This window comes from Somniosus microcephalus, chromosome 10 (assembly GCF_052327205.1).
Source record: "Somniosus microcephalus isolate GS21.2 chromosome 10, FLI_Smic_1.0, whole genome shotgun sequence".
In the NCBI taxonomy this organism is placed as follows: Eukaryota; Metazoa; Chordata; class Chondrichthyes; order Squaliformes; family Somniosidae; genus Somniosus; species Somniosus microcephalus.
The window spans coordinates 133,942,366-133,964,049 of record NC_140996.1 but is presented as its reverse complement, the minus strand read 5'-3'; the positions used below and the strand labels follow the sequence as shown (position 1 = coordinate 133,964,049).

At 44.2% G+C, this 21,684-nt stretch overlaps 1 protein-coding gene across 1 annotated transcript in view; it reads left to right on the top strand.

Annotated features, from left to right (window-relative positions):
• LOC147111703 (coiled-coil domain-containing protein 81-like) overlaps positions 1 to 9,590 on the top strand; it is a 156,932-nt gene extending 147,342 nt beyond the window's left edge. Inside the window, exons 14-15 of the mRNA XM_085998814.1 lie at positions 3,818 to 3,943; positions 6,888 to 9,590. Of these exons, the coding sequence (XP_085854940.1) occupies positions 3,818 to 3,943; positions 6,888 to 7,017 (256 nt within the window). The 3' untranslated portion in view covers positions 7,018 to 9,590. The remainder of the gene's footprint in view (positions 1 to 3,817; positions 3,944 to 6,887) is intronic.
• Positions 9,591 to 21,684: the final 12,094 nt, after the last annotated feature.

The following is a 21,684-nucleotide window of genomic DNA, read 5'->3' as shown; positions in this document are numbered from 1 at the left end:
CTGCCGACCCACCTTCCGAAATCCGAAATTCTCCTTTATCCGAAACTCGGCTGGTCCCGAGGTTTTCGGATAAAGGATAGTCTACCTGTATAAGCATCTTGTTTCTGGTGTTAAACAGAGCATAAATAAAATCTCAGGTGGGGTGTCAATGTGAACAGTACAACTGGCTTCACTGTCAGCAGACTAGGGAGAGGAAAAGTCAGTGAGGTGTCTTATCTTGTAACTACAAGGACAGGATGATGCTCAGTTATATACCCCTTCAGAAATAGCTCAGCAAACTGTTACTGCCTAGGATTACAGATAAACACTGGCCATTTGCACGAGATACTTATGTCTTGCAGCACGAGTCATCATCTTCAGGAAAGGAAAGGAGAGAAAGGGGTTAAAATTCCTTTAGGCTCATTTGACTTAAATGGAAACGAAAATCGGGAGAATGGTTTAACGGATGGTTGAGCCGATGTTGCACTGTTTACACTATTGCCCAAAGTTTAAATTACCCTCAAGCAGTCAGTTTTTGTTTGAAACAGAAAAATGTGAGGCAGTCAGGCAGCAAAAGTCTACAAGAAGGATGGCATGGAGAAGAGAGGAGTTGGAAAATTAGTTTAAGTCAAGTAAGATGATGGACTGGTATGGGTAGTATATAATATTCATTATTATTTTTTATGTGAGCACACATTGTACTGGTTGAAGTAAGGGAATCTGAACATAACAGTTGCTCTTTATGTTCACTGATATAAAATAAAGCAATTTAACAATTCCTATCCAACCTCATCCCACCACATTTTCTTAGTCCGCCTTCAGATAGATTGAAGAAGCATTTGTGGAAAAGACACAAATATCCAGTCCAGATCACAGAGGAATGCTATTGTTGCCTCTCTGGGTTATGTTATAATACAAGTAGGTATAGTGTAATGGGAGTTAACTCCCTCAAAAGTAAGATGCTCAGACTGCTTATGGGTGTGACTGACATCATTCAGCTAGAGAATGTATCTAAAGCAGACCTGAGTTTGTAACAGTCCATTTGAACCAGCGAAACAGGCATGAGTGGATGTGGTTTAACGTTTCATCTGAAGGCTGGCACTGCTGACAATGCAGTACAAGATTTTGTGCTCAAGCTTGAATACACAACTTGAATCAAAGGTGAGAGTGGTACCAACAGCTAATTGTAGGATTAATGATTCTAGTGTCGTTTTTACGAGATTTTGTGTCAAATATTTAATTTTAGGTACTAACACTTTTTGCTGGTTACTTGGATTGCCAGCAAGTAAAATTGTTAAAAATATTTCAACTTGTGAGTTTTGTAGTTGAGTGGCTGGAGAACAGGCTTTAAATATAGTGGGGTAAACGTACTACAATAAAACATTTGATATCTGAAGTTGGAAAAAGTAACAGATTATTTCCCAGCTGTGGCTCAGATGGTAACACTCTCGCCTCTGAGTCAGAAAGTCATGGGTTCAAGTCCCACTCTAGAGACTTGAATACATAATCCAGGCAGACACTCCCAGTGCAGTGCTGAGGGAGTGCTTCGTGTCGGAGGTGCTGTCTTTCGGATGAGACATTAAACTGAGGCTCCTCAGGTGGACATAAAAGATCCCATGGCACTATTTCAAATAAGAGCTGGTGTCCTGGCCAACATTTATCCCTCTAAAACAGATTTTCTGGTCATTATCACATTGCTGTTTGTGGGACCTAAGTGTGCACAAATTGGCTGCTGCATTTCCTACATTATAACAGTGATTACATTTCAAAATTACTTAATTGGCTGTAAAGCAATTTGTGACATCCTGAGGTAAATGCAAGTCTTTCTTTTTACAAATTTTCCCTGTAAAGCATTTCTTAATAAATGCTTACAACAGGGGTTTTGAGTATAATTCATAGAACAACAGCTTATATTTATATAGCGCCTTTAACATAGTAAAACGTCCCAACGTGCTTCACAGGAGTATTATAAAACAAAAAATTTGACACCGAGTCACATAAAGAGAAATTAGGGCAGATGACCAAAAGCTTGGTCAAAGAGGTAGGTTTTAAGGAGGAACGAGAGGTAGAGAGGTTTAGGGAGGGAATTCCAGAGCTTAGGGCCTAGGCAACAGAAGGCACGGCCACCAATGGTTGAGCGATAAAAATCAGAGATGCTCAAGAGGGCAAAATTAGAGGAGCGCAGATATCTCAGGGGGTTTTGGAGCTGGAGGAGATTACAGAGATAGGGAGGGGCAAGGCCAAGGAGGAATTTGAAAACAAGGATGAGAATTTTGAAATCAAGGTGTTGCTTAACCAGGAGTCAATGTAGGTCAGCGAGCACAGGGGTGATGGGCGAATGAGACTTGGTGCAAGTTAGGACACAGGCAGCAGAGTTTTGGATGACCTCAAGTTTATGTAGTGCAGAATATGGAAGACTAGCCAGGAGTGCGTTGGAATAGTCAAGTCTAGAGGTAACAAAGGCATGGATGAGGGTTTCAGCAGCGGATGAACTGAGGCAAGGGCGGAGACGGGCGATGTTACGGAGGTGGAAATAGGAGGTCTTAGTTATGATGTGGATATTTGGTCAGAAGCTCATTTCAGGGTCAAATATGACCCCAAGGTAGCAAACCGTGTGGTTCAGCCTCAGATAGATGTTAGAGAGAGGGATGGAGTCAGTGGCTAGGGAATGGAGTTTGTGGCGGGGATCGAAAACAAAGGCTTCGGTCTTCACAATATTTAATTGGAGAAACATTTTGCTCATCCAGAACTGGATGTCGGACAAGCAGTCTGATAATTTAGAGACCGTGGAGGTGTCGAGAGAAGTGGTGGTGAGGTAGAGCTGGGTGTCTGACGCTGTGTTTTCGGAAGATGTCGCCAAGGGGTAGCATGTAGATGAGAAATAGGAGGGGGCCAAGGATAGATCTTTGGGGACACCAGTGGTAATGATGCGGGAACGGGAAGTGAAGCCATTGCAGGTGATTCTCTGGCTATGTTTAGATAGATAAGAATGGAACCAGGCGAGTGCATTCTCACCCAGCTGGACGACGGTGGAGAGGCATTAGAGGAGGATGGAGTGGTCAACCATGTCAAAGGCTGCAGGCAAGTCAAGAAGGATGATGAGGGATAGTTTACCTTTGTCACAGTCTCAAAGGATGTCATTTGTGACTTTGATGAGAGCCGTTTTGGAAACCTGATTGGAGGGATTCAAACATAGAGTTGCGGAAAAGATGGGCATGGATTTGGGAGGCGAAAACACGTTAAAAGACTTTGGAGAGGAAAGACAGGTTGGTGATGGGGCGGTAGTTTGCAAAGACAGAGGGGTCAAGGGATCGTATTTTGAGAATCATAGAATAATAGAAAATTTGATAGAGAGGAGGCAATTCAGCCACTGTACTAATGCTGCCTTCCCTTATTCTGACAAGTTCTGTGAGAGGCAATACAACAGACAATCAGTTTGAAAACTGTCAAAAGTCCAATTCTATGTTCTCACCAGCAAATTTCATTAATCTTACTTAAGCATAAATGTCTCGTACATTTGAACATAAGAAAGAAAAGAAAGGAAGACTTGCATTTATATAGCACCTTTCATGACCTCAGGACATTCCAAAGTACATTACAACCAATGAAGTACTTTGGAAGTGCAGTCACTGTTGTAATGTAGTAAACATATTTAAGCCTCAACCAACATCACTAAAAAACAGATTATCTGGTCACTATCTGAACATATGTAAAATATGTTACTTATTTTATCTTTGGATTCACTTGGACTGAAAAGTTTGGTAAATATGATACATATACAGTAGGAAGACATTTATCAGCAGCTATGTTACTAATGTTATTTAAATATTTTCCACAGCTTAATAGATGAACATAAAAAACGCTATGAAAATGTTCAGAAAATGCATAAAGCTTTAGAGGAAGCATGGGATGACAATGCAACTATGAAACGACTGAAAGATTATGAAGAAAACCAATATATAAAGTAAGATGATGAAACAATTACAATCAACAAATAATACTCTAAAGCAACCTGATCTGTGCTCATAGTTGGTATAGAATCAATATGGTGGTTTTTTGTTTAAAGAGCTGCTTAAAGCTTCTACCAAGACCTGTGCATCCAAAGAGTAAGCAGAATACCCCAGCAGTTTCAGAAGTTCTTTAATATGTATGAAAGACAATGCAATTCAGCTGCCTCAGCAATGCTTGTGAGTTGTACAGCTCTCACATTTTTCTGAAAATGTCAGATCTGTTCTGCACATTCAGATTTAAGTATTTACTTGTAGCTTTGATTAGTCATTGAAAATACCATGATCTTGACACCAAGAAAAGATGATCCTTTATTAGTCTAAGCTTAAAATTCCATTTAAAAGGGCATGATATTATATACAGGGACCAAAAATCTGTAGCTCTCTAGCGCACTTCCACATAAGTCCAACAGGAGAGCTATAGAAGGGCCTAGTCACTTTTGCCAGTTTCTGCAGAGCCTTGTTTGAGAGGCGTGGCCAAGGGAAGGAGACTTCCAGGCCAGGAGTTTCCTCATCTTTGGCCTAGAGGAACAGCAGTGGCTGATGCATCCAGTAAAAAGAGGCATATCAGCTCTAGGCCTGGGGTGTAGCTTGGACCCCCGAAAACCTGTTTGTGCTGCTGAATTTTTTTGATTCACATTTTGGAAGGTTTCTGAGGCAGAGGGGGAGACCCCACGCTCCCCACCCCCACCCAAAGCATGCAGCCTTCCCATCTGACAGGGATCTGAAATGCATCCCTAGTGATGCGGTTACTCATCAGCCATATTTAAATGAGGGAACCCTCCCCTGACCACACGTACTCTGGCAGGGTTAGTGGTGCAGATACCCGGTGAGCAGATCCTGGCAATAATGCTAGGGATTTTGGCCCACAATGTCCGGTAGAACCCCACTAAGTTGACCACCTAAGGGACTAGTCAAAGATAGTCCAGTTTAGTATTTGTGATCTCGTATCCCATGATTGTGGAATGGCCCGAATTTTACAGTCAGCGGTGAACGAATGGCACCAACCGTTACTTGCATTTGCCCACAGAGTTTCTATGGGACTTTGAATGGGAACTTGCTGTGATTAAAAAGCCATTTCGGCACAGCGCCCTCTACAGGGGATCTGGGACTGTGTGAACAGGGAAGCAACTATGTATCTCCTTAACCAATCAAATTGAAGAATTATTAATGAAGCACACAGAGTCTGAACCAGGAAGTGTAAGTTAGAATATTTAATTCAATGCCAAATTATGTACAGAAAGCAAAATAAAGGGAACAAAAGAAATAAAAACAGAAAATGCTGGAAATAGTCAGCACGTCAGGCAGCATCTGTGGCGAGAGAAACAGAGTTAATGTTTCAGGTTTTACACTTTAATAACATTGAGCGCTGATAGCCTCACCATTATTTTCACCACAAAATCTGGGCCATTACAACAATAAGAACAAAATTCACCTAATCACTAGGACTAGCCCTGTCTGCGCTGTCCTTAGTGATTGGATAATGGATTTAAAATCAGATAAGAACACAGAGGAAGAGAAACATAGATGAGTTAGTAAAGGAACCACTATTGAAGAGAATAGCAGCTGTGAGAGAAAGAGAGAAACAGGAATGAGAGAGAAAAGGGAAAAAGGTAGAATTGGAGATATTGCAGGATAGAGTGTGGAGAGAGGCACAGATGAGCGAGTGATTGGGATCTGCATAAACGTGTTCTTAGAGAACCACCAGAGTGTTGGGGGAAGCAGATAGGAAGAGGCAGAATTTAAAAGCCTGATAGCTGCTGGTGAGCATAAGCAGTAGCCATGCCTGCACTCTACACAGTACTGGCTTTAGAGGGAAGGTTATTGGAGCAACTGGTTTAAATACCTATCAGATTGGACTTGCATAATACTATGGAGAAGCGTAACTAATCAAATAAAAAGCTTGTAAACATTAAAGGAAGAGACGGTGAGAGATAGAAATCCTGACAAGAGCATGAAAGAAATGTTAAATAGAAATCCTGATTCCTGACCGGGATTTGTGAAATTGTGTCCTGAAAGCCCAGATCACAATTGGCATCTAGTTTCCAAACCCTAGTCAAATTATTTGGTACAATCCACTTGTGCAGAGGCAGAATCAGTTGTCAGCCTGCTACAGCCATGGCTAATAAAACCAATCTGCGTGTGCAATTGGAGAATAAGAAATGTGTAGAAATTGAACAGATTGCTACTAAGGTTCAAAAATATCTTTCCAACTTCTGAAAAATATATTTCTTATACTTCACTGGCCCGCTTGGGTCAGCTGTAGTGCACCAGGAGGATCAGCTCTAGATATAACATTGCTGCATGGTTACGCTACAAGAGATGCTACCAGCATGTTCCGGATGATCCGACAGGATAGATTCCCCCCCGCCCCTGCCACCTCCTACCTCATGAGCAGTGTTTGGGCAGCTGGCCAGCGGAGCATGGTGCACACTCTGCCTAGTACTGTCCTAAAATTGCAACCAGAGTCCTATGCATGTCATAGGACCCCAGTTTGCATATTAAAAGGGCCTCCCGTGTCAGGTTCTCAGACTGCCCAGCGATAGGGCTTGGGGAAGATAGGGAATGGCGCAGTAAGTCATTCCCACCCTTTTTTGGGAGCTACCATTCTGTTTCACCAGCACTTGAGGCCTCAAAATCTTCCCTTAAATTTCTACTTAAAATATGCATTTTCCTAATAGGCAGTCAATTTAGAGGAATTAAAAATTAGTTGTCAACTTCTTGTATAGCAATGGGTTGGTAAAATTAGCAGGACAAAATTGTATAAAATTTTTAAATGGTTTTTTAAAAAAAGTGGTAAAGTGGAGGGATGGTTGACTTGAGGGTCTTCTGCATTCTAAGAACCTAGTAATTGTTTATTAAGCCAAAGCCAATGCTAACTATTTTTAATTTACTTTACAGGGCTGGAGGCCTTTTTCTACTTGATCAATGTAATAAATACCGACGTTGCTTTCAGTGTAAACGACGTATATCAAACTGTGGGGAGCCAAATATTTGGAACAATGCATTCTTCACAACTGGACCACATTAATGAATTAACCTACTCCTAATAACTATGGACAGTCAAATCCCATCAAAAATATTGGGAACTCCCACATTTCTTAGCAATTGAATTAATAATGTAAACCAGTTCAGCAGATTTCCCTTCGTTTGCAGTGGCGCTATTGTCTGCAAGGGAGTATATGTCACACTGTTAATCACTTTTTGTCTCATCAAGTAGCTTTTCCACCATTTTATAATAAATCCAAATTGCAACACAGGCACTTCTGCAATCATTTGTAACCTTGAGCGCATTGAGGCAAACCAGACCTAAAAAGATTCTGCTTTGGGGTCTTTGGGTATAAAGTAAGGATTTGTATCTCTTCAACTTTTTATAGGACAGCTTCTATCTTCTGGAAGCATCCAATCTGGGCTGAAAAGACTTGGAGCTGCACGTATTTCAACCACTGAAATTTGAATGGACGCTATTGGGGCTAATTAGCATTCAAATGAATTTATGCGAATTTTGACAAATCCAATCTCTACATCAAAATAATAAATTCTTCAAATTTAGGAGTTTTATTTGGACTCAAAGTAGGCTATGATTGCTTGGACTTTGGGCAGAAACCTTGAACCGGTTTGGCTCAGTCATTAAATGGGTGGGTGTGGGTGCATGCATCCGATACCTAATTTCCTGTACACTAAAAACATGATCAGCACTTGGCATTCTATAACTAGCTTCTTCCCCATCCTTTTTTGCTCCACTTACCCGCAAAGTTTTATGTAGATCAGCTGAAATACATAACTTAATAAGAGGTTAAAAAAAAATGAAAGAAATACAGGTTAACTATGTATAAGCACTATGGATGAAAGTGGCAAAATAAAGCTATGTGCTTTATAGATGCCATAGATCTGCAGCTTGGGTATGTACAAAGTTAAACAGCTTTTATATAACACTTGTTTGTAATGAGCCATATTTTTATACACTGACCACGGTAAGCAAGGGAAAAGCAACTCTGCAGGGATATAGGCCAGCGATGGGAGGCCAGGTGTAGTTGGGAAAGGGACTATCCATTTTTGCTTCTGCTGATAAGCTCTAAAACTCTTCTGAAAACATGCAGTTAGAAGCAATTGTAATTGGGATGGATAGCGAATGAAGTTAACCCTGGCACAAGTCTTCTCCATCTTTGGATTGTACTGAGTACAGGGATAAGAAGTGGGTATTTCTCTGGCTTGCCAAACAATACAGGACTACATCACTGGGTATTCCATCACTGGGTAGCTATAAGTTTTGTAAAACATCAAAGTTAACAGTAGACCTCAGTGTTCCTTAGACCTTTCACTTTTTAACCAGTGTTCAGCATTTGTTCACCTTCATGTATTTCGGATATGAATGAGGGAAGGCTAAGAACTGAATATAACTAAAAAGCTTGGTATATACTTATAAAGCAGAAGTAGATAAGCAACTTTGTAGATGATCTTTTATGACATTGGGTGTTCCTATGCTATTTTCAGTACTATGTTAGTACTTCATAGTCCTGAAAATAGCATAGAAACACCCAATGTGCAGTTCTGTTTGTATCGTACTGCAATGATTTAGTCACTGCTTATCTTTTAGGTTGGCTTCCTCTTTGACCAAGCTTTTGGTCATCTGCCCTAATATCTCAAGTGGCTCGTTGTCCAATTTTGTTTGGCAACGCTCCTGTGAAGCGCCTTGGGACGTTTTACTACATTAAAGGAGCTATAGAAATGCAAGTTGTTGTTGTTGTTTTTGTTGTAGCTAAGAATTTAAATTGGATTCTGCAGGACACCACTGGCCAGAGATGATGAAGATGAGAAATAGAGTGTATGCAAACCACTTGCCATTTGTATCCCTCGATAAAATTGCATGTCCAGTTCAGCAGCTCACCAGAAATGCCACAAAAAGCCGATGAGGATAAGACACTGCACATTACTGAGGATCTAGAAATGTTCAGGGCTACAGGCTTTGTGCAGGGTATGGAGAGAATAATTTTGTTCACTACTCCCCTGCAATTGAAAAAGGAATACAACATGTTGGCTGACAACATGATGATATTTAACATTCCCATTGCTTTGGGAGATGACAATGAAGCAGTACTTTCGGATTCTCATTACTAAAGACACTTAGCCAGGGGTACTTTCAGATTACTTATCCTCTCCTGTCCTTCCCATGTTCATGTTGAAAAGGTTATTTTAGTGAATTATGTTCTTTACAGATTGTTTTATTTCCATTAAGTGGTGGGTAAGAATCCTATTTAAATGGCAGAAAGCAATACAACACAAAATGTAAGATAAAAATAGCTGCTCTGGAGGTTTTATTAACATAAATCATATAGATTAGAAACTAGGGAGGAGTTTTCAAGAGCAGTGTATTGTATTAAGATTTTGCACTGAAAAAATACTACTTTGCTTCTACTTTCAAATAATAAACTGTACTGCAAAGGCATATTACATTATTTATGTCTACATTATAATGGTTGTATTATTTCAGTGTGACAGAAATTAATTATTTGTCAACGTAGTATTATTTTGCATGTGTTTTTTAATACTTTATTGTGTCTGGTTTTTGGTTTTGTTTGTGAAAAATCAATAAAACTCCCAATAACAAAATTAAAATGTGGTTTCTGTAGATATTAGGAATAAATCTGTATGAAAATTACAGACAAATTCAACTTTCCACACTGGCCTCAGAACCAGCAAGGATTTTGGAGTGGTTTCAAATTCCCCAGTCCTGGTATTGGATCCCAGGGGGTAGATTTTCATGTGACCACATCAATGGGGTGGGGGGGGGGGGGCTGAGTGAGGGGTCCTCAGCGCACCCAGTATTGAGCAGTGAATGACTGACTGCAACATCAGTGTTAAGTCTGTGTGTTATATTGAGAATTACTACACAGACCACCAGAGTAAACTTTAACAGGTCTTTACTAATCGAAGGTCAGGGCGGAACTGCCCAATAAATCATTACACAGCACTTATATACCGGTGTGGTCACCACCGGTATTACAGTATACCGCAGCCAAGATAAAGTAGTGCAACCCTTAAAATAGTTCTCTTAAAGGTGGAACGGTTACATACACTACAATCCTCCCTTTTTAGCTTAACAGGATATATATTCCCCATTAAACATAACATCATAACATATATACACAACTTCATGTAAAAACAGTTCACAGATTCAGTCTCTGCGGAGGCGCCTCCTGCGCTTCCTGACTCGGTCCGGATAACGCCTCGGTGGTGTAGTAGTTCTCGGTGGTGTAGTAGGTTCTCGTTGCTGGGTTGACTCATCTAATAGTCCTTCACTGGACTTAACAGCTTGAACTTCCGTAACTTCAGAACCAACATTGCTGACTTCTAAAGGCTCGAGTACCTTGGGAAGTTTTTCTACTTCCAGACGGATTTGGCTCAGTTCGGAGGGATCACGTGCGTGACCTGGTAGGGGTGATAATGGTTCAGATGAGTCATCATCTTCTGCTTCTTCTCTATTGTCTTCTATTTCCTCCATGCCCAGCTGGACGTTAGCCAGCTTTTGTTCCAAATCCAGACATCTCTCCTGAAGAGACTTCTTCATGTGTCCAGCTTCATCCAGCTTTTTCTGGGCTTCCTGCAAGTCTTTTACTAATGACATCATTTGTGATTTCAATACTTCAACTTCATTCGGAGATTGATTGTTCGGACTATTCAATCCCTCTACTGGAGTTGCTGTTTCAGCATTCTGTTGTTCTACATTGATGTGAGTCAGCGTACTCTTGGCATCCAAGGGCTGCTCTGCTGCAATCTTCTCAGTCTGTGTTGCAACCTCAGCTGTTTCAATAACTTTTGAGAGCTCCGAACCCCTTTGAAGATTGAAGCTCGTGTTCAAGTTTTTCCAATTTCAGAGTCTTGTCCCTCAGCATATGAAGGAGTTGGCTGACCGTTAACTCTTCTGACATCAGACGTTTCCCAGTATCGTCGTCATGTGTTTTTGACGTATAGGCTGCAGGGCTGTTTGTAACCTTGCACTGGGGCTCCTTTGTTGCTTTTAATTCGCCATCATCCGCAGCCTCCACCATTCGAATTTCAACAAATGAATCGTCCGGTGATGCTGCACCCAACTTCAGTAGGAGCTCGGAATTCATGGCAACCAATTCAGCCTTTTCTGCCTGCAACCTGCTAACAAGTGCCTTCCGTTGCTGAACATCTTGCTCCACCAGATTAGAGCACGCACCTTCAGAAACCGAATCAGCTTTGATTCGTTTGGCCTCCTCGCGCAGACGGTTTGTGTGTTCCTGTTCCATTTTCTCAATCAGCTGCTTCTGCTGTCTTCCCAGATTCTCCAACTCTGTGTCAAAGAACTTTTTCTTTGCATTCATCTCTTGCTCAAAACGGCGAATCATTTGTTCTAATTGCTGTTGTAGTTTGAGATTGAGTTGAGTTCGAGCCCGGTGTTCCTCAGAAATGTGCATGTCTGTAGACTGGACAGACTCAGAATTCTCTGTCAAACTATGTTGTTGTTCAGTGGAATTCTGTTCTGATACTTTGTTCTCTTCTGAAGCATCTATGCACTCCTTCGTTTTTCCATCATTAGTCTGCAAGTCCATTTTAGACTTGTCTTTTGCACATGGGCTGGTCTTACCATCATCAGTTCCAGAGTCTGAGCTGATTGTCTTCACCGAGTTCTCACTCTCTGCTTTGTCACTGTCACTGCTGCCTATGCCCTCATCCAATATTCTGGACAATCGTTCAGGTTTGACATCTTTTCTTTTTCCGGAATCTACCGTCATTGCTTTTAGGGAGTGCCAGTCCATATTTATTTTCTTGATCCACTCCCGTCCCAGAAGTGGTGGACCTCCCTCAGATAGTACATATAAGTCCATTCCTTGGTGTTCTTTGCCCTTGTGTCTCACCTTGACTTTTATCTTTCCGATGGGGTATACTCTTTGCCCCGTGTAGGTCTGCAATACTATCTCCGTATTCCGTAGGGGAATATGTGTGAATAACTTTTTGTAATCTTGCTTATTCATGACCGTCAACGCCGATCCGGTGTCCAATTCCATCTTCATGTGGACTCCTGCTATCTGCAGTGTGAACCAGATAGTTTGTCGGTCAGCTTCCTTACTCACATTGTGAATTCTCAGACTACCCAGTTCCTGGCTGTTGGAGTCTGAATCCGAATTCTGTTCATCCGAACTCTTCTCAGCCACCTTATGTACCTTTCTGCACTTTTCCTGTGGTGACTTTTTGTTGCTGGTCTTCTTTCCTGACCGGCATACTTTAGCTATGTGACCAAGCCACATTTTCTACATTCCTGGTTTTTAAACCAGCATTGGTTCTGATCGTGTGTTGTCTTTCCACAACGATAACATTTCGTTGTACCCAAAGCCATTTGATCTACGCTGAGTACCGCTGCCTTCAGCTGCATTTCCGCAGTGCCTCTCGCTGCGGCTTCGTGCGATGCTGCAATAGTGACAGCCTTATCAAGTGTAAGATCATTCTCTTCAAGTAGCCGCTTTTGTGTTCCTTCTTTCGACAATCCACACACGAATTTGTCTCTCAGTGCCTCTGTCAGACTTTCCCCAAACTGACAGTATTTCGCTAGCTTACGCAGTTCAATTAAGTACTCCGCGTTGCTTTCCTCTTTCAGTTGCGTTCTCGCATAAAATTTAAATCGTTCCGCCAACATCAGCGGTGTGGGGTTCAAATGATCCTTCAGGACAGCAACAATATTAGCGAAAGTCTGATCCGCCGGTTTAGCTGGTAATAGAAGATGCTTCAATAGCCCGTATGTCTTTGCACCCATTGAGTTTAGTAAGGTTAGTGCTTTATCTTCATTTGATATTTTATTTGCCTTACAATATATCTCTATGCGTTCTACATACATGGCCCAATCTTCAACATCGGGATCGAAATCGTTGATGTTACCACGCTTAGGCATCCTCGCAATCTTCTTGAGAAAACAAAAAGGAATTTTTCTTTAACTTTGTTTTTTTTCTTTCAAAATGTCGGTTTCCCGCGCTTGTCTTCTTCCCCGCCTCCGAAAAATGGCGGCTTCCCGCGCTTGTCTTCTTCCCCGCCTCCGAAAATGGCGGCTTCCCGCGTTCGCCTTTCTCCCCCGCGGGCTGTCTCTTGTCACTCCCGCTCGCTCGGTCTCGTTCTCCCTCGCTCGGTCTCGTTCTCCCTCGCTCGCTCGGTCTCCCTCGCTCGCACGGTCTCGTTCTCCCTCGCTCGCTCGGTCTCCCTCGCTCGCACGGTCTCCCTCGCTCGCTCGGTCTCGTTCTCCCTCGCTCGGTCTCGGTCTCCCTCGCTCGGTCTCCCTCGCTCGCTCGGGCTCTGTCTCACCCGCTCGCTCGGGCTCTGCCTCTCCCGCTGGCTGTAACGGCGATTGCCGTATTGCTGCGTTCGCCCTCCCCAGCGGTTTTCAATCGTGGCTCCCAGCCCCTCTTGCAGTCCGGTCCTTTCCCCCCCCCCCCCGGCTGCGGCTGAGTTCTCCGCGGTTTAAAATTTTTTATTTTTTTATTTTCTCCCGCGCAAGCGGTTCTCGAATCGTGCCTCCCAGCCCCTCTTGCAGTCCGGTCCTTTCCCCCCCCGGCTGCGGCTGAGTTCTCCGCGGTTTTATTTTTAAAATTTTCTCCCGCGCCTTTCGCTGTCCCGGTCGCTGCGCCTCGCGGCCTCGGTAGCTGCCCGGCCTTTTTCACCGGTCGCGGTCGAGCTTGCTCTCGACGCTGTTGCGTCTCCCAGCCCACTTGCAGCCCGGTCTCTCACACCGGCTGCGTTTGCATTCACCGCGGCTTCCGTGCCTTATGCTGCCCCAGTCTCAGCGCCTCTGGCCCCGACTTCTGTCCGGCTCTTTTCCCCAGCCGTGGTCGAGTTCTCCGCCCTTATAGCCTCCGATCTTCCCTCCCCTATTTCACAGCCAACGTGGCCGACTTGCTCTCGTCGCTGATCGGCTTACCCACCACCGTGATAGAAGGGATGATCCTGCCTGTTGCTGACGGAAGGCTTCGTGTCAGAATTCTTCCTGTGCTCTGCAGACCCGAGTCTTTTCTCAGCAGAATGATGAGGGCGGATGCCTCTTCTCGACGCCCGTTCAACTGCCTTGGATATATCTCTGCCACAGGGTAAGATCGTACTCGTCGCCACTGTTAAGTCTGTGTGTTATATTGAGAATTACTGCACAGACCACCAGAGTAAACTTTAACAGGTCTTTACTAATCGAATGTCAGGGCGGAACTGCCCAATAAATCATTACACAGCACTTATATACCGGTGTGGTCACCACCGGTATTACAGTATACCGCAGCCAAGATAAAGTAGTGCAACCCTTAAAATAGTTCTCTTAAAGATGGAACGGTTACATACACTACAATCAGGATTTCGGCGTTAGGATGCACATGCGCTAAATCCTGAAGTTGCGGTCAGTTTCAAAGGGATAATAACAGTGAATGCTGTTTGTTCGCTGGTATTACCCACCGCAAATTCCGGGCCGTAGATGTCAAACAGATATATTTATCTATCAGGCCAGAACTTGTACGACAACAGTCGGTGCCAGCTTTGCAAGGGGCCTCTTAGATTTGGGTTGTCTTGTTGATAGACATGACTAGAGGAGATGTTACCATTACACCGAGATCAATATCCAGTACTTTGAAGAATGTTGAATATAACAAGAGCAGAACAGTCTGCTATTGGGCTCACTGCCTTTGACAGGTTTAGTGCTCTCTGGCATGCTAGGTCTCCAGGAGATCATCATGAGAATGTTTGAAATTTCTCTTCATAAATAGGAGACATTTTAAATTTCTTTTTAAATATTAAAATGTGTAATCTGTAATAAACTTGTCTTGAAACTTACAATTAGCTGTTGAAACAGAATGGCTTACTATTTTAAATGTTTGTTAGTACAATAGAAAATTTAGCTGCTTGATAAAGAAATGACCTTATAGTTGACCTATGGGTATGTACTCAATTTGGAAGGATGTGAATAGTGGTGTTCCCCAGGGATCAGTAGTGGGGCTGCAGCTTTTCACTATAATTTATAAATGACTTGGATGAAGGAATAGAGAGCTGTAAATTTAAGTTTACTGATGACACTAAGTTAGGTGGCACAGTAAATAGAGTAGATGGGAGCAGAAAGTTGCAAAGGGACATTGATAGATTAAGAGAGTCGGCAAAACTGGCAGATGGAGTTCAATGTGAGGAAAGCGTGAGGTCATCCACTTTGGACCTAAGAAAGATGGATCAGAGTATTTTCTAAATGGTGAGAAGCTAGGAACTGTGGATAAGCAGATTTAGGGGACCAAGTACAGAAATCACTAAAAGCTAGCGGACAGGTACAAAAAATAATTAAAAGGCTGATGAAATGTTGGCCTTTATCTCAAGAGGGCGGGAATACAAAGGGGTGGAAGTTAGGTTACAGCTGCACAGAGCTCTGGTTAGGCCCCATCTGGAGAACTGGATTCAGTTCTGGGCACCGCACCTCAGGAAGGACATACTGGCCTTGGAGGGGGTGCAGCGCAGATTCACCAGAATGACACCGGGGCTAAGAGGGTTAAATTATGAGGACAGATTACATAGACTAGGCTTGTATTCTCTTGAATATAGAAGATTAAGGGGTGATCTATTGAGGTGTTTAAGATGATTAAAGAATTTGATAGGGTAAATAGAAAGAAACTATTTTATCTGGTGAAAGGATATTTACATGTCTTAGCCCCTTTGGGACTATCCCGGATCAGGTGTATTTCTCAGATGTTCACTTTCAACTAAAGGTTGAGGTAGCCGAATCCTAAAGACGCTTAACTGGTCTAAAGGTCTGGTCTATCTCTCCCTAAAGGAAAGGAACAACCTGAAAATGTTACCGTCCTCCAGATAGCATTTTATTAAGTTTAGCCAGACTGTAACGTCCCGGATATTATAAAGGTCCAGAGATCTCCTCTCAGAAATGTACCTCTTCACCAAAGAGTGTACAGAGATTGGGTTCATGAGTTATTGATAGAGAAGACTTATGTGAGACAATTCTAAAAATGTATAGAGATTTATTAAAAAAGCCGACATGCAATTTACAGTTGGTGAATCAGTCAATCACAACATTAACAGTTCTAAAAAGAGACAAAATACAATCTTATTTTTAAGAGAATCTTACTTTTAAATCTTAACTGCTACAGTATTACAGTTCTTAACATTTTCTATATAGGATATCTATCAACTATCAAGGTAGCAGTTACCTTCAATCCCTGAGGTACAAAAGAGTGGAGGACTACAGAGCCGCCTCCTGTAGTCGAGAATCGCTTTGCCCTATTAAAACGAGTCTGATTTATCTCATTCGAGACTTCAATATTTATACCCTTTTTCAATTGTATTTCATAAGGTTTTTGTTGATGCAAGTTAATTATCACTAATCTTTCAGCTGACCCCTGCATGTCTTACTGCTGCATCATCAACAGTTATTGGGAGTTTACCATTTATGTTCAAAGGGCAGATGTCCTTTGTGCGTTAGTTATCCTTTACGTCTTGTGTCATTCTTAAGAAGTTTAATCAAGATCATTTATTCAGGGTTGACCATTGTCCTATTTTAATAAGGTTACTTATTCAGGGTCAACAACTGTCCTGTCCCAACAAGGCCAGAATTCTTTCATAGCTAGGATTTCCAAATCCAGCTTGTCATGTTTTTAAAGTTATAAGGTAGGATTCCTTATAAGATAGTTCGGGGGAGAGCAGCAGCGGAGGAGGAGCCCGGCTTGAAAACCGGCGGCAGCTACAAGGCCCGACCAGTTCGGGGGAGAGCAGCAGCGGAGGAGGAGCCCGGCTTGAAAACCGGCGGCAGCTACAAGGCCCGACCAGTTCGGGGGAGAGCAGCAGCGGAGGAGGAGCCCGGCTTGAAAACCGGCGGCAGCTACAAGGCCCGACCAGCTCGGGGGAGAGCAGCAGCGGAGGAGGAGCCCGGCTTGAAAACCGGCGGCAGCTACAAGGCCCGACCAGCTCGGGGGAGAGCAGCAGCGGAGGAGGAGCCCGGCTTGAAAACCGGCGGCAGCTACAAGGCCCGACCAGTTCGGGGGAGAGCAGCAGCGGAGGAGGAGCCCGGCTTGAAAACCGGCGGCAGCTACAAGGCCCGACCAGTTCGGGGGAGAGCAGCAGCGGAGGAGGAGCCCGGCTTGAAAACCGGCGGCAGCTACAAGGCCCGACCAGTTCGGGGGAGAGCAGCAGCGGAGGAGGAGCCCGGCTTGAAAACCGGCGGCAGCTACAAGGCCCGACCAGTTCGGGGGAGAGCAGCAGCGGAGGAGGAGCCCGGCTTGAAAACCGGCGGCAGCTACAAGGCATACCAACTCAGCAGCGGGGAGAGAGGTAAAAAGTAATCAGTGTGTGACGTCACCAGGGAGCAGGTAAGTGATTGGTTGGTGAGTATTTCTCTTTTTTAAACTTTAACTCTGTAGTTTAGAGTTACTAGGGTCTTTTCTGGTGTAGCAGGGACTGTTGGTAGACTACAAGCGCCTCAGAGATAATTTTAATTGGTGATAGTAAATAAATTTAAATTAAGTAAAGGGAAGGTCATGCCAGGTGAGCCCAGCCCCGTGATATGCTCCTCTTGCTCTATGTGGGAATTCAGGGACCCCGGTGCCCCTGATGACCACGTGTGCCAGAGATGCATCCATCTGCAGCTACTAGCAGACCGCATTGAGGCGCTGGAGCTGCGGGTGGATGGGTTGTTGAGCATTCACGATGCTGAGAGGGTCGTGGATAGCACGTTTAGTGAGTTGGTCACACCGCAGGGAAGGGCTGCACAGGAAGACAGGAAATGGGTGACCACCAGGCGGAGCAATAGAAGCAGGCAGGTAGTGCAGGAGACCCCTGTGACCATTCCCCTCTCAAACAAGTATACCGCTTTGGATACTGTTGAGGGGGATGACTCACCAGGGGAAGGCAGCAGCAGCCAACTTCCTGGCACTGGGGGTGCTCCTGCTGCCCAGGAAGGGGGGAAAAAGAGTGGGAGAGCAATAGCGGTAGGGGATTCTATAGTAAGGGGAACAGACAGGCGTTTCTGTGGCCGTAGACGTGAATCCAGGATGGTTTGTTGCCTCCTTGGTGCCAGGGTCAAGGATATCACTGAGCGGCTGCAGGGCATTCTGGAGGGGGAGGGTGAACAGCCAGAGGTCGTGGTCCACATTGGTACCAACGACATAGTTAAAAAGAGGGATGAGGTCCTGCAGCAAGAATTTAGGGAGCTAGGTGAAGGATTAAAGAGCAGGACCTCAAAGGTTGTAATCTCTGGATTACTCCCGGTGCCATGTGCTGGTGAGTATAGAAATAGGAAGATAGAACAGATGAATGCGTGGCTAAAGGGATGGTGCAGGAGGGAGGGCTTTAGTTTCCTGGATCACTGGGTCTGCTTCTGGGAAAGGTGGGACTTGTACAAGTCGGACGGTTTACACCTGAACCAGAGGGGAACCAATATCCTTGCGGGGAGGTTTGCTAGCACTGCTGGGGGGGGTTTAAACTAACTTGGCAGGGGGATGGGGTACAGAGTGGAGCTATAGTAGGGGGTGATTTACAGCCAAATACAGAGGAAAAAACAAGTCAGCTGGGAAGGCAGAGCAAATATGTGAAGGCAAAAGGGAATATGGCAGGGCTGGAAGGCATTTATTTTAATGCAAGGAGTCTTGCAAATAAGGTGGATGAACTGAAGTTGTTGTTGAACACATGGGAGTACGATATTGTTGCCATCACGGAGACATGGTTGAGGGAGGGTCAGGACTGGCAGCTCAATATTCCAGGGTATAGAATCTTCAGGCGAGACAGAGGGGGGTGTAAAAGGGGAGGGGGTGTTGCAATATTAATTAAGGAGTCAATTACTGCTGTAAGGAGGGATGATATATTAGCGGGTTCCTCAAATGAGGCCATATGGGTAGAACTTAAAAACAAAAAGGGGGCAAGCACTTTGCTGGGAGTGTACTATAGGCCCCCAAACAGTCAGGGGGAGATAGAGGAACAGATATGTAGGCAAATCTCAGAGAAGTGTGAAAATAATAGGGTAATAATAGTGGGGGATTTCAACTTCCCCAATATAAATTGGGATAGTCAGAGTGTGAAAGGCTTAGAGGGTGCAGAATTCTTAAAGTGCATCCAGGAGAGCTTTTTGAGCCAACATGTAGAAAGTCCTACAAGAGAGGGGGCGGTACTGGACCTAATTCTGGGGAATGTAGCCGGGCAAGTGGTGGAAGTATCAGTAGGAGAGCATTTTGGCGACAGTGACCATAATTCGGTGAAATTTAAGGTGGTCATGGAAAAAGACAAAGACGGCCCGGAAATAAGGGTTCTAAATTGGGGGAAGGCCGATTTTAATATGATAAGGCAGGATCTGGCCAAAGTGGACTGGGAGCAGCTACTTATAGGAGAATCCACATCAAAACAGTGGGAGACTTTCAGAAGGGAAATAGAGAGAGTACAGCGCCAACATGTTCCTGTAAAGGTCAAGGGTGGGACCAACAAGCAAAGGGAACCTTGGATGACAAGGGAGATACAAAAATGCATTAGAAATAAAAGGGGGGCTTTTGGCAGTTACAAAAGACTAAAGACGGAAGAAGCCCTAGAGGAGTATAAAAAGTGCAGGGGCATACTTAAAAAAGAAATTAGGAGGGCGAGGAGGGGCCATGAAATAACACTGGCGAGCAAAATAAAGGAAAATCCTAAGATGTTTTATAAGTATATTAAGGGCAAGAGGATAACCAGGGAAAGGGTAGGGCCCATTAGGGACCAAAGTGGCAATCTGTGTGTAGAGCCAGATGATGTAGGCGGGGTTTTAAATGAATTTTTTGCATCTGTGTTCACTATGGAGAAAGACGATGCAGACATAGAAATCGGGCAAGGGGACTGTGACATACTTGAACATATTAGCATCGAGAGGGAGGAGGTGCTAGCGGTTTTAGCAGGCCAAAAAGTGGATAAATCCCCAGGCCTGGACGAGATGTATCCCAGGCTGCTGTGGGAGGCAAAGGAGGAGATTGCAGGGGCTCTGACACAAATTTTCAGAACCTCTCTGGCCACAGGGGATGTACCAGAGGACTGGAGAACAGCTAATGTAGTACCATTATACAGGAAGGGTAGCAGGGATAAACCAGGGAATTACAGGCCAGTGAGCCTAACATCTGTGGTAGGGAAATTATTGGAAAAAATTCTGAGGGACAAAATTAGTCTCCACTTGGAGAGGCAAGGATTAATCGGGGATAGTCAGCATGGCTTTGTCAAGGGTAAATCATGTCTGACAAATCTGATTGAATTTTTCGAGGGGGTGACTAGGGAGGTGGATGAGGGAAATGCTGTGGATGTGGTTTACATGGACTTCAGTAAAGCTTTTGACAAAGTCCCGCATAGGAGACTGGTCAAGAAGGTAAGAGCCCATGGGATCCAGGGTGCCTTGGCGCGTTGGATCCTAAACTGGCTGAGTGGCAGGAGGCAGAGGGTGATGGTCGAAGGTTGCTTTTGTGACTGGAAGCCTGTGTCCAGTGGGGTACCTCAGGGATCGGTGCTGGGTCCCTTGTTGTTTGTGATCTACATAAATGATTTGGATGAGAATGTAAAAGGGATGATCAGTAAGTTTGCAGATGACACGAAAATTGGTGGGGTGGTAAATTGCAAGGGGGAAAGCCTCAGGCTACAGGACGATATAGACGGGTTGGTCAGTTGGGCGCAAAAGTGGCAAATGGAATTTAACCCTGAAAAGTGCGAGGTGATGCATTTTGGACGGACAAATAAGGCAAGGGAATACACAATGAGTGGTAGGACCCTAGGAAGTACAGAGGGTCAGAGGGACCTTGGTGTACATGTACATAGATCTCTGAAGGCAGCGGAACAGGTAGATAAGGTGGTTAAAAAGGCATATGGGATACTTGCCTTCATTAGCCGAGGCATAGAATATAAGAGCAGGGAGGTTATGATGGAGCTGTACAAAACGCTGGTGAGGCCACAGCTGGAGTACTGTGTGCAGTTCTGGTCGCCTCACTATAGGAAGGATGTGATTGCTTTGGAGAGGGTGCAGAGAAGATTCACCAGGATGTTACCTGGGATGGAGCGCCTCAGCTATGAAGAAAGACTAAACAGGCTGGGGTTGTTTTCCTTGGAGCAAAGAAGGCTGAGGGGGGACCTGATTGAGGTGTACAAAATGATGAGGGGCATAGATAGGGTAGACAAAGAGGAACTTTTCCCCTTAGTAGGGGGGTCAATAACAAGGGGGCATAGATTCAGGGTAAGGGGCAGGAGATTTAGAGGGGATTTGAGGAGGAACTTTTTCACCCAGAGGGTGGTTGGAATGTGGAACTCAATGCCTAAAAGGGTGGTAGAGGCAGGAACACTCACAACATTCAAGAAGCATTTGGATGAGCACTTGAAATGCCATTGCATACAGGGCTATGGACCAAATGCTGGAAAATGGGATTAGACTGGACAGGGATGGATGGGCGGCGCAGACACGATGGGCCGAAGGGCCTCTTTCTGTGCTGTAAAACTCTATGACTCTATGACTCTATAGTGTATTTTTCTAAAAAGGTTATAAGGTAGAATTCCTTTACACGGGTGGGAGATTCCAGAACAAGAGCGCATAACCTTTACAATGAGAGCTAGGCTATTCAGGGGTGGTGTCAGAAAGCCCTTCTTCATGCAAAGGGTAGTGGAAATCTGGAACTCTCCCCCAAAAAGCTGTTGAGGCTAGGTCAATTGAAAATTTCAAAATTGAGATTGATAG